Source organism: Populus nigra, chromosome 5, assembly GCF_951802175.1.
Source record: "Populus nigra chromosome 5, ddPopNigr1.1, whole genome shotgun sequence".
NCBI classification, from domain to species: Eukaryota; Viridiplantae; Streptophyta; class Magnoliopsida; order Malpighiales; family Salicaceae; genus Populus; species Populus nigra.
In genome coordinates, this window is record NC_084856.1 from 20,582,894 (window position 1) to 20,598,625 (window position 15,732).

General features: G+C 34.7%; 1 protein-coding gene and 1 long non-coding RNA gene across 3 annotated transcripts; one reads left to right on the forward strand and one right to left on the reverse strand.

Moving 5' to 3' along the window:
* The first annotated feature begins 509 nt into the window (after positions 1-509).
* LOC133694354 (putative calcium-transporting ATPase 13, plasma membrane-type) lies at positions 510-3,912 on the forward strand. The gene has a single exon (XM_062115851.1). It carries the CDS (start codon positions 678-680, stop codon positions 3,729-3,731), a length of 3,054 nt encoding a protein of 1,017 aa, XP_061971835.1. The 5' UTR covers positions 510-677; the 3' UTR covers positions 3,732-3,912.
* Positions 3,913-8,998: 5,086 nt separating this feature from the next.
* On the reverse strand, positions 8,999-11,731 carry LOC133694163 (uncharacterized). Of its 2 annotated transcripts, none has more exons than XR_009842239.1 (2): positions 11,332-11,731; positions 8,999-9,443 (listed from the first exon to the last, which is right to left on the reverse strand). It is a non-coding gene; the product is annotated as an uncharacterized LOC133694163 (long non-coding RNA). The 2 variants fall into 2 exon arrangements; XR_009842240.1 differs by having other exon boundaries at positions 8,999-11,195.
* Positions 11,732-15,732: the final 4,001 nt, after the last annotated feature.

Consider the following 15,732-nt stretch of genomic DNA (forward strand, 5'->3'; position numbering starts at 1 on the left):
ATTATTTTAATATATTTTTAAATAAAAAAATATTTTAAAAAACAACTCTGACGTGGTTACATAAACCAATGCCTTCTACTGCATCATTTATCTTCTCATAAAAATGCAACTTCCAGGAAATTGATGGTTTTAAGTACGATTAATATGGCCATAATGCAATAAATACAAAAGGAAAATAAAAGGATAGTCTTTAATTTCCTCTCAAGGAAGTCCTTAATAGGAAGAAATCAGTCAACAAACCTGAAGCGAATAGATGTTTTACTTGTATTTTTTATTTGAAAATATATTAAAATAATATATATTTTTTATTTTATAAAATGTATTTATAACATTAACAATCTAAAAATACATAAAAAAAATTAATTTTTTTAAAAATTGAATTTTCGTAAAACGTGTTTGGAACCTACACGGTAGATTCATGGAAATTACAGTGCAGCTTCCTGCGAATCGCACATTTATGCTTCTCCTCTACTATAAAGCGAACACCATCCAGCAGTCTCTATCATCCTTCAAATCTTTGCGACTGTTCCTTCAAAAACAAAAACAAAAGCAAAAACCCTAGAGGCTGTTTACAAACTCTTTTGAGTCCTTTTCAACCTGTCGTTTTCGTTATTCTCCAAGAAGGAAAATAACCTGTGTCTCTAGCTTGTTGAGCTTGTTTTCCTATACAAGTAGTCATGACTATGAGATCTCGAAAAACTGGAGACAAAATCGTCCTTGATGGAGAAAATCTCTTACCGGAGTCAAAACGCAATCAGAGAAGATGGAGGATGGCTTACACGGCCATATACTTCACGAGGCTTCTTGGTTCTTTGTCCAAGACGGCTCTTGGGAGTCAGACCAAGATCTTGCGTTCCCTCTCCTACATTGCTCTTGACGTTCGTGATGATACCCCGGGTGAGGACCTTGTTTCTCTGATTAATGTTGATCAGAGAACACTCGCAGATATGGTGAAAGGAAAGAACCTTGAATCTTTGAAACAACTGGGAGGAGTTACACAAGTTGCCACCACAATTCTAGAAACTGATGTCAAGAATGGTGCAAAGGAGGCTGGTGTTGCGCATAGAAGGGATGTTTTTGGTGCAAATAGGTTTAAGAAGCCTCCTGCGAAAAGCTTTCTAAGCTTTGTTGTTGAAGCATTCAAGGACATGACCATAATTATTCTTTTGGTCTGTGCTATCATGTCTCTGGGATTTGGTATCAAACAGCATGGCCTGAAAGAAGGATGGTATGATGGAGGAAGCATTATTGTTGCTATAATTCTTGTTATTGCTGTCTCCTCTGTCAGCAATTTCAAGCAATCCAAGCAATTTGAGAAGTTATCTGACGAGAGCAACAATATAAACGTGCAAGTAGTGAGAGATGGAAGGCACCATCATTTATCAATTTTTGACGTGGTGGTGGGGGATGTGGTGTCTTTGAAGATAGGGGACCAGATACCTGCTGACGGGATGTTCTTGAATGGTTATTCTTTGAAGGTGGACGAATCTAGCATGACTGGTGAAAGCGACCATGTTGAGGTGAATGGCAAGAACAACCCTTTCTTGCTCTCTGGTACAAAGGTGACTGATGGCTTTGGTTTCATGGTTGTTACATCTGTTGGCATGAATACAGCATGGGGTGAGATGATGAGTTCAATATGTCATGATTTGGATGAGCAAACTCCATTGCAAGCCCGCCTCAACAAGCTCACTTCTTCTATAGGGAAGGTTGGATTGACAGTCGCCGTCCTTGTTCTTGCGGTTCTGATGATAAGGTACTTTACAGGAAACACTAGAGATGACAATGGTCGCAAAGAATACATTGGGAGCCAGACAAAGTTCAGTGATGTGCTGGATTCAGTTGTGGGCATTATTGCTGCAGCCGTGACTATTGTCGTGGTGGCAATTCCGGAAGGTCTGCCACTAGCTGTAACTCTAACTCTGGCTTACTCTATGAAGAGAATGATGAAAGATAATGCCATGGTTCGTAAACTCTCTGCTTGTGAAACAATGGGTTCAGCCACAATAATCTGCACAGACAAAACAGGCACTCTTACTTTGAACCAGATGAAGGTTACAGAATTTTGGCTTGGGAAAGAGACAACTGATGGTGATTCTTTAACTGAAATAGAATCAGAGGTCTATCAGTTACTACAAGAAGGAGTTGCTTTAAACACAACAGGTACTGTTGACAAATCACATGCTACTTTAGTTCCTGAAATTACTGGTAGTCCAACTGAAAAGGCAATACTTTCTTGGGCTCTCTTGGATTTGGGAATGAATATCAATGAAACAAAGGAAAAATGTGAGATAATACACGTAGAAACCTTTAATTCTGAGAAAAAGAGAAGCGGAGTATTGATGAGGAAAAACAATGAGAAGACAATTCACACGCACTGGAAGGGAGCTGCTGAGATGATACTAGCCATGTGTTCAAATTATTATGTCAGAAATGGAGAACTAAAAAGCTTGAATGAGGAAGAGAAAGTGCAGCTTGGGGCCATAATTCAGAGTATGGCATCCAAAAGCCTACGATGCATTGCTTTTGCCCACAAAAAAGTTGCAGAAGACAATGGGCAGGCCTCTGAGAAGCTTCAAGAAAGGGGGCTGAGCTTGTTGGGCTTTGTTGGATTGAAAGACCCATGCCGACCAGGAGTTAGAACAGCGGTAGAATCATGTAAGAATGCAGGAGTGAATGTTAAAATGATAACCGGCGACAATGTGCATACAGCGAGAGCTATAGCTATTGAATGTGGGATTCTCAGTCCGGAACAAGACATGGAGAATGGTGCTGTAGTAGAAGGTGTGCAATTCAGAAACTACTCACCTGAAGAGAGAATGGCCATGATTGACAATATCCAGGTGATGGCAAGATCATCCCCGTTTGACAAGCTTCTGATGGTACAGTGTTTAAAGGAGAAAGGCCATGTGGTAGCAGTCACTGGTGATGGCACAAATGATGCCCCCGCTCTAAAGGAAGCAGATATTGGGCTCTCCATGGGAATTCAAGGGACTGAGGTGGCAAAGGAGAGCTCAGACATTGTCATATTGGACGATAACTTCAGCTCAGTGGTAACTGTGTTGAGGTGGGGGAGATGTGTCTACAACAACATTCAGAAGTTCATTCAATTTCAGCTCACTGTTAATGTCGCTGCCCTAGCCATCAACTTCGTTGCAGCTATTTCTTCTGGTAAAGTCCCTCTAACTGCAGTCCAGCTGCTGTGGGTTAATCTCATAATGGACACCTTGGGAGCACTAGCCCTAGCTACCGAGCAACCCACCATTGATCTCATGGCAAGGACACCTGTGGGTCGATCAGAGCCACTTATTACCAAAATCATGTGGAGGAACCTCCTTGCTCAGGCTCTGTATCAGGTTTCCATTTTACTGACTCTGCAATTCAAGGGAAAGGCCATATTTGGTGTGGATGAAAAAATTAAGAACACCCTCATCTTCAACACTTTTGTCCTCTGCCAAGTGTTTAACGAGTTCAATGCAAGGAAGCTGGAAAAGAAGAACATATTCAAGGGGATACATAAGAACAAGTTATTTTTGGCAATCATTGGAGTTACGATAATTCTTCAAGTGATCATGGTGGAGCTTCTGAAGAAGTTTGCCAGCACTGAGAGGTTGAATTGGGAACAGTGGGGTGCCTGCATTGGCATTGCAGTTCTGTCTTGGCCAATTGGTTGTCTTGTGAAGTGCATTCCAGTTTCTTCCAAGCAGCTTATGGATCCTAAAAACATGTAGCCACCAATCATTTGTCCTTCTCTCTTACACACCCCCGCTGAAAGATTTGACAAGAAAGTTTTATATAAATTTAGATTTCAAAGATTATTGTGAGCAGTTTCTTTTATAGAATATGTAGAATCAAATTTCTGGAAATGCTGAATCTAGCCATTGCATTTATATCTTTATATTCTGCATGGAATTCCCGATTCATGAGAAAGTTCTTGTTCTAATTTAACTCTCATCTTTTATTGCTTCTATGTGTTGTCACAGGCACACCAATAGAAAATCAGATAAAAAGACTTTAAAGGAACCTCCATCACTGAGGCTGCAATGCTAGGTCAAAAAGAGACCTTTCAGCCTAGGATTTGATTGAGAGAAATAACTATCAAGTCATTTAACTCAGGCTCTTTCCAAAATGGGAACTCATAGATTTATTGGCAGAGACCACTACATTCTCATAGATGGATTGTGAAAATTCTATCCAAGAAGAAACCATTCTCATTTCAAAGGTTTAATAACTTCGAAGTCATTGCTGGTACAAGAGAGGACGACTAGAGCACCATGCATGATAATATATGCCCCGTTTCTTTACAAATCATACTAAGATGTAGCTTAATTGTACTGAAGCACAAGTTACTCACACAACAGGTTAATGAACAAAAATCAGAATACAAAGTAGCTGACATGATATTTGAGCACGTGCAGGACTGTTTGGGAGTGTGGTTGCAGTTGCTTTATAAAGTGTTTTTCATTTCGAAATGCATCAAAATGTTTTTTTTTATTTTTAAAAAATTATTTTTGAGTTCAGCATATCAAAACAATCCAAAACATAAAACAATATATATTAATTTTTAGCAAAAAAAAATTGAATTTTTTGGAAACACGGGCCAACCGGCGTTTCCAAACACTCTCGATATACACTTATGTACATGCATGAACTGACATGGAGACACGATTTAAAGTGTTCGCCATGCACTGTTGTGAGCATGCACATGAACAGTCCATCAAATGGTAAACTACAGAGTGGAGTTTTAGAGAGATGGAAAGCAAGGTCTAGTGGAATTACAAATTATCTGTTGATTTTGAGAATAGTAATTTCAAACCAATGACCTTTACCCCAAAAGTTTCCCCTATCATTATTTATAATACTTGTTTAGCTATTCTATTTTCTTTGTTCCTATGATATACATGGCCATGCGCGCGCGCTTCTAAGAATGCATGAGTATGTGTAAGAATATGATTAACATGCAACTTAGTATTCCAGTTCTTCGACTTATAGTCCTCATGCAACTCTCGCACTACATAGAACATTCACTGTCTAAAATATATGGTGCCACAGAAGAAAAAGGACCATAAAGGAAACTAATTGCATAACATATTAAGCAAGGAAACAACAGAAGAAACTTCGAATCTGAATTTTATTCTGGTCTGCAGCGGAGATCATCATAAAAAATATTCAAGGTGACTACTTGAAAAAAATAAAGCTGTCATGGCTTCTATGGTCAGTAACTTTAACCATATTTATCAATTTTATTATCTTCCATGCTACTATCAATTTTACACTATCCACAGTTTAAAGATCCCACATGCTCAACAACTTATTTTCTACAGGCATCCTAGAGGCATAAAAAATATATTTGACACTTGAATCAAAAAAGAAATCTAATTGATGGTATATGCCACAGCATGAACTCTCATTTCGGAATTTTGCTGCTAAGTTTGGTGGCTTGGCACAATACGTCAATACCAACCACCAGATGCATTTTATAACAAGGCGTCTCCGTCCCCACCAAAAGACATGATAAAACTGCAAAAGTTTTGGAAGGGAAGCGAGACACAATCCATTGCGACAGTTTCGAGAAGTTAAGCCTCGTATTCTCCATGTGCCTCTGTAACTTCTCATTTAGATTTTAATATTACAAGGGTACTCGGAGTCCGGAGTCAAATAGTCCTTATTTTTAAAATGTGCTTTTGTTCTTGTCCTTTGTTTATAGTTTCTCATAAATTTGAATATGCAATGCTGTCTCGATATGCCCTTCTATGCAAATTTTATTTACCAGCTTACAGGGAGAACTATTTTACTATTGCCTCCATTAAAAAACATTATCCAATTCCAGTATAAAATCAATCACATATCTTAACAGAAACATGAAGTAAAAATTTCAAAGACTGTCTCGAATTTCAGCAAAAAAAAAAATGCTAATTTGATGACAAAGCACAAGCCAAGCAAATTAGAAGTAAAATTTCTGTGATCCTCTTCATCAAACACCTTTAGCTATATCAAACCCAATACTTGAATTGCCCCTTAAAACATAGCAAAACCCCACCTTTGAAATCAAATAACAAAGCAAATGGTATGCATTATATGCCCCCTCATCCCCATTTCACATTTCTAGGCATCTTCAAATGCTACCACAACAATCACTACCAAGAAAATATACTTTGGCCAATTCCCATATATTGTTCAATATGAAATCTTTTGCCTTCATTTTTCATTTTATTTTTTTATTGAAGTAATACAAGATTGAAAGAGCAAAGTATTATATTGGTCGTGTAGAGACACAGAAAAGAATATTTGAAAAGTAAAAACTTATAGAGACAGAATCAAACAGAAAGAGAAGAGTACCTTACTGTCTTGACAAATTTAAAATGGAATGCCCCACCACCACAAGCTCCTGTTGGTCAGGAGATGTCTTTCTTTCTTTCTTTTCTTAATCCCATTTTGAGATGGGACCCATTAAAGATTGATAAAGCTCCAAACTTGATCTGTGGAGACTGTAGTGTTTTAAGAAGAGGGGCGAGCACTGACAGTGACGGGGTTTTCTTCAACTCCTTTACCACACCCATTTGGAACCGATTTTGGGCTTGTGGTCATGAACTTCTGGATATCTAACTTTATGTTTTGGGCTTTGGATAATAACCTTAGAAAATAATTTTTTAATATGATGGTATTTTCGTACTAGAATTCTACTTAGATCATTGATAACGATCCAAAAACCATAAAATAAAATTGAACTTTAAAAAAAGCCCTAACTAACTAATTATTTTTTAAAAAAAAATATTTTGATCATAAATATAAACCTTGTATATTTTAAAAAATATTTAGATAATGATATAATAAATAATATTTTTATTTAATATTGAAAAAAAAACATATTAAATTGACTTGAGTCAATTTATGATGATCAACAAAATTTATCAGCCAGGATCATGAGATTATAATAATCCTATAAAAAACAAATTAAAAAACCTAATACTTAATTAAATAAATGTTTAATGATGAAATTAATTAAAAAATAATATTTAATTAAAAAAACTCAAGTGAACTCGTATTGACAAGCCAAACTCGTGATTCTAGTCATACACTTCACCAAGTTTAATAATTTTTTATGCCTAAGAATATTTTTCAGTTAATTATACAACAATAAAGCATGTGAGATTTTTTTTAATGAAATAATTTTTTTAAAAAATTAACAACTAGAATAGACAGGCGGGACTAAGATAGCAAAATTAGACCTAATTTTTAAATCTAAATAACCAAACGAGGGTTTTTTATTTAAAGTTAAATAAAAATATAGATCATTGATAATAAAAAATGATTTAAAAAAATTAGGGAGCAAAAATGCATTAAAATAGAAATAAAAAAAAACAAAAACAAAGAGGCTGAAGAGTAAAAAGAAAATAAAAAAATAAAGTGAGTAAAGCGTGCACCTACACCTATAATTTTGGCTCATCAATAAGAGGCCTAGCCCATGCACATTGTTTGCAGCCCTAAAATCCAACAACTAAAAGGTTTTCTTTATGCTCAAAACTTCAAGTTTTTACCTATTTTTTTAATCAAAAACACCTAGTTAGCACCTTAGAGACTTTGATTAATTCATTTATAGCTTTAAACAACATAAAAATCTGTGCAAAAATAAAAATATAAAAACTCAATCCAAAAAAATTCTCAAGTTTAGATCTATCATTTTAAGCGATGATGATGAAAACACCTGAATGGAACTCCCTTCAGAAAATGGAATTTGTTAATACCAGAATTGATTATTTTGGTTGTTAGAAGTAATGTCAATTGATATTTTCTCTTTCTATTACCAAAATTCAACCACCTTCTCTTTCTTCTCTCAAACCATAAACTAAAAATAAGAAAAATAAAGTTTGTATACCAATTGAATTTTCAAAAACTTAAGGCACCGAAATGTTATTAATTTAAAAGTTTGAAAACTAAAATAAACATATCTTACCAATTTTGAAACTACCACTTAGTTTTTTTTTTGTCTTCATTCTTGTAATTATATCATTTTCTTAACAAATTGGATGTAATTGACCACCAATTTAGCCTAAAAATAATCATTCTTTTAATTATATCATTTAAGGTTATTGTCTATATTAACTTTAAATATTTTAAATTAACTTACCTTCGATTTTTGTTTGTTTTATACATAGTGTGATAATTAATAATTAATTATATAGACAATAACCTTAAATATTTTAAAATGAACTAATCTCAATTATTTTATTTTTAAGCATATCAACTCCCAGCTGCTTGTATGGATCTTAATTAAATTATTTAGTGATTTTATTTATTAAAAAAACTATATAATGTTTTGAATATCATTGTTTCAATTTTACTTGTATTTTTTATGATATTTGCCTATTTTTCAAAAAGATAACCTATATATCTATTAAACAATTTATTTAATTTTCCAAAGCAAGCGTTTAATTTCTCAAAAAAATATCTAATTTAAATTATGTCTTTAACAATAATTTTAATTTAATTGGTTTTACTAATATAACATCACAATACGTCATCATCGAATATTTTATAATGTATTTAATTTTATTGTACAAAAGACAAATTGAGAGACTAAATGAAGAAATAAGCTAGCAAAAAAGACAAGTTCTTTTTTCACCCATATGAGTTGCGCAGGTGAGACATGTATATCTCTAGTTGTGCAGACACCATTTATACAGCCAGTTTTGAAATTTTTTACGCATGAGAAATATTTTTTTCTGTTATACTAATTAAAATATATATTTTTTATTTGTATTGTAAATAAAAAAAAAAAAACCTCCGAAATCATCCGCTTGTCCTAAGATTTTCATCCGCGGATTGCTAAGAGGATTATATATGTGTATATATAATCCAGCTGTGCGTTTCTTTGAGTCACAGTAACTCGGACTCCATTGTTTTCAATTTATAGCTGCTGCAAGTCATGCGAGTTCTTGAATTGACCAAGAACTATCTTGTTTTTTTTTCCAAGAAGAAGCTTCATTGTAGTGTTCCGTGAGAGGTAGAAATCCACAAGCTTCATGTATAAGATCTTGCATTTTTCAAAGCCATTCTTTTAAGAAAACAGTGATCACCCACCTCAATAGGCTGCTAGATGCTAAAACATTATTATTGGTACTAAACAGGGACACAGAGAGAAGGCTCACTTCAATCTTTAAGAACTAAAGAAAACCTATCTTTCAACCTAGACTTTAATATTCCTACCCTCAAGTGTTCAAATCCTTGAAATTTGAAATAACTGCCTATGAAGAAGGTTTGTACTGGGCATAAGATGTCACATCCTACTCTAACCCATGTGCCTGTCACCCACTTGAGTAATTGACCGAACGATGCCAGCGTCGAGAAGATGCCTGCTAGGGTTAGTTGACTTCATGTGAAAGTCCCATTAATGGCTTGCAACAAACCCTATCAAGGAACCCAAAAACCATGTGTTCCTGTACCTGAATTAAGATGAAGACAAAAAGAAAACCCGTGAAGAGAGGCATATTGGTGACGTTTCTTCTATGTGGGTGGCTTTTGGGAATCTTATAAAGCTTTTATGGAGCCGAGCCAAATCGAGTTTCCAAACAGAGACAAAACATGACATCTTACAACAACCCAAGTAATGAGAAACACAAGATTGTCTTAAAACATTGATGGAGTGCCACTCACAGGAAGGTTCCCTCCTTCTATATACATGGTTTCACCATTCTTATTTTATATGAAAGCTGCAGTGCTAGAGATAATTAAATGATCGCTTAATCCAATGTTTAAGCCATTTAGTTAAGTATTTTAATTGATTTCTCAACTATTAATTAAGTTTTGAGATACTAGTTAACAGAGTTGTTGTTAAACAAATGAAGCATGGATCACCAAAAAAATAAAAGTCAGTATGTAATTACGAGCTGACAGTACTCCAGTCAGAAAAAATTATATTCTTCCCTTGAATTACTACAACAACGACTCTAGCTCACCAGACAGGCATGCACCGTCTAATATAATGATAGAGATATCCAAATTGGAGGAAGAAATTCTATGACTCCACATATTAATTAGGCAGTGCCATGACGTTCATGGCGTAGAAAATTGACCATACTAGCTTCTTCCAAATATCTTATACTTCATCCCAACAAAAGAGGATAGAAAGCAAGAAAGAAACGCTTAATACTAGTCAAGAACAACGAATTTGGAGACAATATCACAGTATATAATTGTTGTTTCTCTGAAGAAAAATGGAAAAACGTACAGAAAATATGGACTGATTAACCAAGAGATAAGAAACCATTTGTATATATGCTTTCCTTCTACTTGGACCTTAATTTATTTGAATTCGTCATCAAGTTGAAATATTTGATGCATGAAGGTCGGTTAATTAGATGTTAATATAATGATTGCAATCAAGAATAGAACATAAAATTAATGACTAGGTATAGTTTTTTTTTTAATTAATCACTTGGTGTAACCATATTTGATATAGAGTTTATATTAAAATTCGAGATCCATGACAAATTGACAATATCCATCCTGCATCTATACTGAGAAATAAAACTGGTTCTACACTCTTTTTTTTTCATGTCCTTAAAAAATTCCCCAAATATGGTTGTCTGAGAGATTTGAAGAATCCAAAAATGGGTTTTGTTGCATTCTAGAGTGAGATCCCTGAAGCTGTGAGGTTCCACTCGGGGGTGTGCTTACAAGGTCCAAGACTAATCTGTTTGTTTCTTCATCATCAATAAAAGAAATATGTATGATCTCACCTGTGGTGCTTGAATTTCCTCAGTTGTAAACGAAGATGACAAGGAGGAGAAAAGCTGTCTTGTCCTCTACCAGATCTGAGGCCCTATTCAGACCCAGTTGCATAGATTTATTTCATGCTGGTTCATCATTATATGGACTGGTCCATTATTTCATGCATTTGCAGTCATTACTTAGCCATCTTCATGATTACAATTTTATTGACTCATGAACAAAACCCACCCCGGACCTCCACTCCCATATTCCCACGCCTCCCACACACAGTATCAGAAATTGACATGACTGTACAGGAGGAATATAAAAGCACACTCTCTTCAAGGCACAAGAAGATAGATCTCAAAAGCGCCAACCAAGCTAAGACAAAAAATTTGTCTCCTACAGGTTACAACCCTAAGAGATCACATCTCGCTAGTAGAAAAGGAGAACACACAGACATAGTCCATAAACAACTTCAGATACTACAAAAGAAGCATCCCAACATCAAAGAGCAGAAGGTGGTCAGAGAAAGAAGAAACAGGACAATAAAGGAATACACACACACACACACAGAGATCAGAAAAAAAATCAAACCGAAAAAGATGAAAGATGACATACCTTATCTAGTGTTCTTTCCAAGACAGATTCCTAATGGGGGGTCTGAAGAAAAAGATCAGTGGATGAAAATAGGGTTTAAGCTGATTAGGGTTTTCCATGCTACCATCAATAGATGAAACTACCACATGATCTAGTCTTTCCCGTGTAGGAAAATTAAGGAAAGTTCAGATCATGCTGGCAGCTTCAACTACTAGTGGTGCATGATTAGGTCTATCCGCTCGCGGCGATGCACTTGTTTAGGGCTTGAAGTTGCCTCTTCATCTTTCTTCTGGTTGAAGGTTTCATAGATAAGGAAGGATATGGGAGGATATATACAAGTAGAGAGGAATACTTATAGACGAGTTAAATCTCTAGCTACTTCCTCCAGTTGCTTACAACCCCACTATTTTCTTTATGTGACTAGGATTCTAGGATGCCATAAACCATCATACAATACAATTCTTTTCTAATTTTAAACGGTGGAGATATTTTTTTATTAAACAATATATTTTTTAAATAATACTTGATCCATTATTCTACATAAATTAATTATTTTCTTAAAATATGTTTGGCACTATGGACGATAATTTGTGGATTACATCTGCTGAACAACTAGCTAGGCCACGCTTTTAACTGTATCATATAATAATACAGTAAGAGCAACTAAAAATATGACTTAACGATTTGGAATCTGACTCGAGCCGGGTTTTACTTCAAATTATTTTGTCAAATTTAGATGTCTTAGCAGATTGTCCACAATCTGGTTGGTTTACTTGATATAATTCAGGTGAGACTCAGTCGGGCCAACTCAAAAAAATTAAGAAAAATAAACTATGCTGTTTTAGACAAAATAATTGACCCAGTAATACAGTACTATCTTAGCCCTAAACCGGGTCAGATCTTGAGCAGACAAGTATGTTGGAAACTAAACTAAACAGGAAAAGGAAAAAAAAGCTCTAAAAGGAAAATTGAAAAGTAGAACTCAGAGAAAGAAAAAAAATATAGGGTGGTCCCAAAAAGAAAAATTGAATATTGTCACGCCTAGGCCACCACATGCAGAGAGGTTAGTGAGGTTTTCTAAATTTCCCAAGAGCTGCCTCCTGTAACTTTAGCTGGAAGACCCTTCCATTGATGACACCTCTCCCTCCCTCCCTCCCTCCCTCCCTCTGGGTTGTTATAAAGTAAGCATCAACTATGAACCAAAAAGAGCATGAAACGCAAGTAGCATACAGGGGACCAGTTTGCATGGCTTCATAGCTGTTCCATAAGGTTGACACATAAAGCAAAAGAAAGGAAAAACAGGAAAAGCACCTTAGCCTATCAAAACCCATCTTTTCTCTTGATTGGGGGTTGGGGGGGGGGGGGGTGCATAATTTACTTGGAAGATTGCTTTTTCTACATGGCCCTATCGTTCGTTCATCAATGATGGTAACCTGTTTATTCCTCACAATTCCTTAATTATATATCTGCATATGGCTACTAGCTAGATCGGTCTGCTTTTTCATTGGTGCCAGTCGCACACTGGAAGCAATTATTTTGAAGAACTTGTATACCACTTGGGAGGTAACACATGGAACATTAGCCTGTAAAGTGATGCCTTCGACTTTGGAGATTAGAAAAGAGATTGCTTACGCTTTGATGATCAGAGTTGGTTGTGATTTGGACTTGCTGCTGCTCCTTTTCATCCTTTAATTTATTCTCTTAATCAAGTTGTTTAGGAGGTTCAAGACACTGGATTGTATGGTAGGGAATTTGCCTTACACTAATAATTGTATATAGATGCTCCCATTAACCGATCACCGGCGGCTCTAAGTCATAAACCCTAATCAACTGTAGCTGATTAAGCATGCATGATACCTTTAATTTTTTATATCCATGCCTTTACTTTCTTCTTTATGGAGTGGCAGAAAGTTCTTTTTTTTTTTTCTTAATTGTTTACATGCTGTGTGGTTGATTCAGACATATCTCACAGCCGACCATCTGGTGACCATAATTAGAGTGTTGCCATTTTGTTTAAAGACAACTGGGAGTTTTTTTTTCTTTTCTTTTCCTTTTCCTTCTTGGTTTTTTTATTTTTTTCCCAGATTTACAGAGGGTATGCGAAGTCTTTGATTAGCACAACTAATACTTTACTACTCGTAATTAGCCAAGTGAGCAAATTAATTAAGCTCTTGCTTAAATTGAAGTCGAGAATCCCTTCTTACTAGCACAACTTAAAGAAGAAGGAATGGTTATCTAATATAGTTATTATACTTCTCAGTTATTGGATCATCAGGTTAATTTGTAAGCCATAAATAAATTGTTTTTATTAAGCAAGATAATGCTTCGATAATTTCTTTTCTTTTCTTTGATGTTCATCTGTTTGACGGAATAAATTGAATCACTAGAAATCTCACTAGATTAAACAGGTTTTCTTTGTAGTTGATCGGTCTTAGTTCACTTAGAAACCCCAATCAAATTAAATTTAGAATTCTAATTTTTTATCTCCAACTATATATATGTTATGTTATATAAGAGGACGAGTTGAATGATTTGACGTAGCTAGCTAGGATGTATGGCTTTGAACACTTGTCATTCGAACCACATCCTTAGGTGATCCCAAACTATTTTAATGATTTAAAAAAACTAAAAAAACTCAAAATTTTTGGGAAAATAAATTGGATCGCGTTCTCAAACAATCACTCTTTTATTTTATTAAAAATTTAATTGATTATTTTTTAAAATATTTTTTATTTTAGAAAACATAAAAATAATTTTTATTTATTTAATTTATTTTTAACACTAATTCATTAAAATAGTAAAAAAATACTAAAACAACATAAAATTTCAAAGAGCCGCTTTCTATATATAGTTGGGACATGGGGGGGAAATATTTGCTTTCTTGTTGAAGGTAATTAGGTATTAGTTGATGTAATCAAAAGAAATCATGAGGAGGGGAGATATAACACCCCACACCCACACACACACACACACACACACACACACACACACACACACACCCCATGCAAGACAAGAGATTGTGAGCAAGAGGCATGTAAAAGTATCATACAACCCAGCTATCATTGAAGTGGTCATGATCGTTCTTCTTATCTTTATTTTCTTCTTCTTTTTAATTCAATTTGTGCACATAATGGTTGGATGGAGCTATCATGAGGCAACAGCGAGGTAATGACTCCCACAACGTTGTACTGTCATGTACTTTGGGCCCATCTCTGCTCAAGGACGGGCCCTTCATCTGGGCCTTGCAAAACATTCGGACCCATTCCTTCTTAAATTCTTAAGAGTACCCTACAATTTGTGCTGTCAATCAATTCTCACCGCTAAATCTTCCATTTTTTTGCACATACAGCGGCATTAATTGTGTTTCGTATTTCTGTAGTTTGTTTTACTTATTTTTTTGCACATACAGCGGCATTAATGGTTGGATGGAGCTCATTACAGTATTCACGAGTTTTACTGTAATGAGCTTGACGTGTTTTTATCCACGAGTTTTAACTGTGGTAAAACAGATACCACTTCTTCTTCTTCTTCTTCTTCTTGGGATGCTATATTGACGACGACCACAAGCATCGAGAATGGAATGGAATGATGGCTTCCCAGCAAAGCTATTTTTCGATGGAGCTTTATATTTCCATCTTTATGTAGTCAAAGAAGGCCAATGATTAGTGGAAGTGCTGTTTTAATGGATTATCCGCTTGTACTGTTTACCTAACCTAAGTGGGTCTCTTTTTCTTTTACCTTTTCTATTTAATTTTAATTTTAATTTTTTAATTAAAGTCTCTCTTTCCTTTGCCTTCAAGATGGAAGTATAAAAGGACCATCCATCATTTCACCAGGAAGCTGGAGGGGTGCTCCTAATTAATTTACCCTGCGTTTTTCTCGTTGTTTTAAATAAATCTTCATAATTTTTATTTATATTTCCTAACTAGTGACAAAACTAGATTTTTAGATTATGTTCGGTTAATATTTTACACCGAATGAACGGATAAAAAAAATATTTAATTAAAAAAATATTAAATAAATTTATCTTTTATTTATGGTAGTTTTAGAGCTAATTTTTTTTATTACCCTTCAAACTTTTATTACCACCTCAAATATATTTTTTTTCATTTGAATTCTTTTTTTATTGGCCCATCAAACTTTTTATTTTCATTCACATTCTTCTTCGGTAAACTAAGAAATGATAAATGAAATCATGAACTTACGAGGTAATACAGATTACAGATTTTTTTTAAAAAAATAATGAAAATATAATATATAAAAAACACAATTTACTATGGGTTAAAATAATTACCCACGGCCTATATCTTTGTCACTTCGTCTACAATGTATTTTTTTTTTGTTGTGAAATAATAATTAAATACTATTTTAATTTACTTTAATTTTCGTTTTTCTTTCTTTCTCCAGGTGGTTATTAATTTT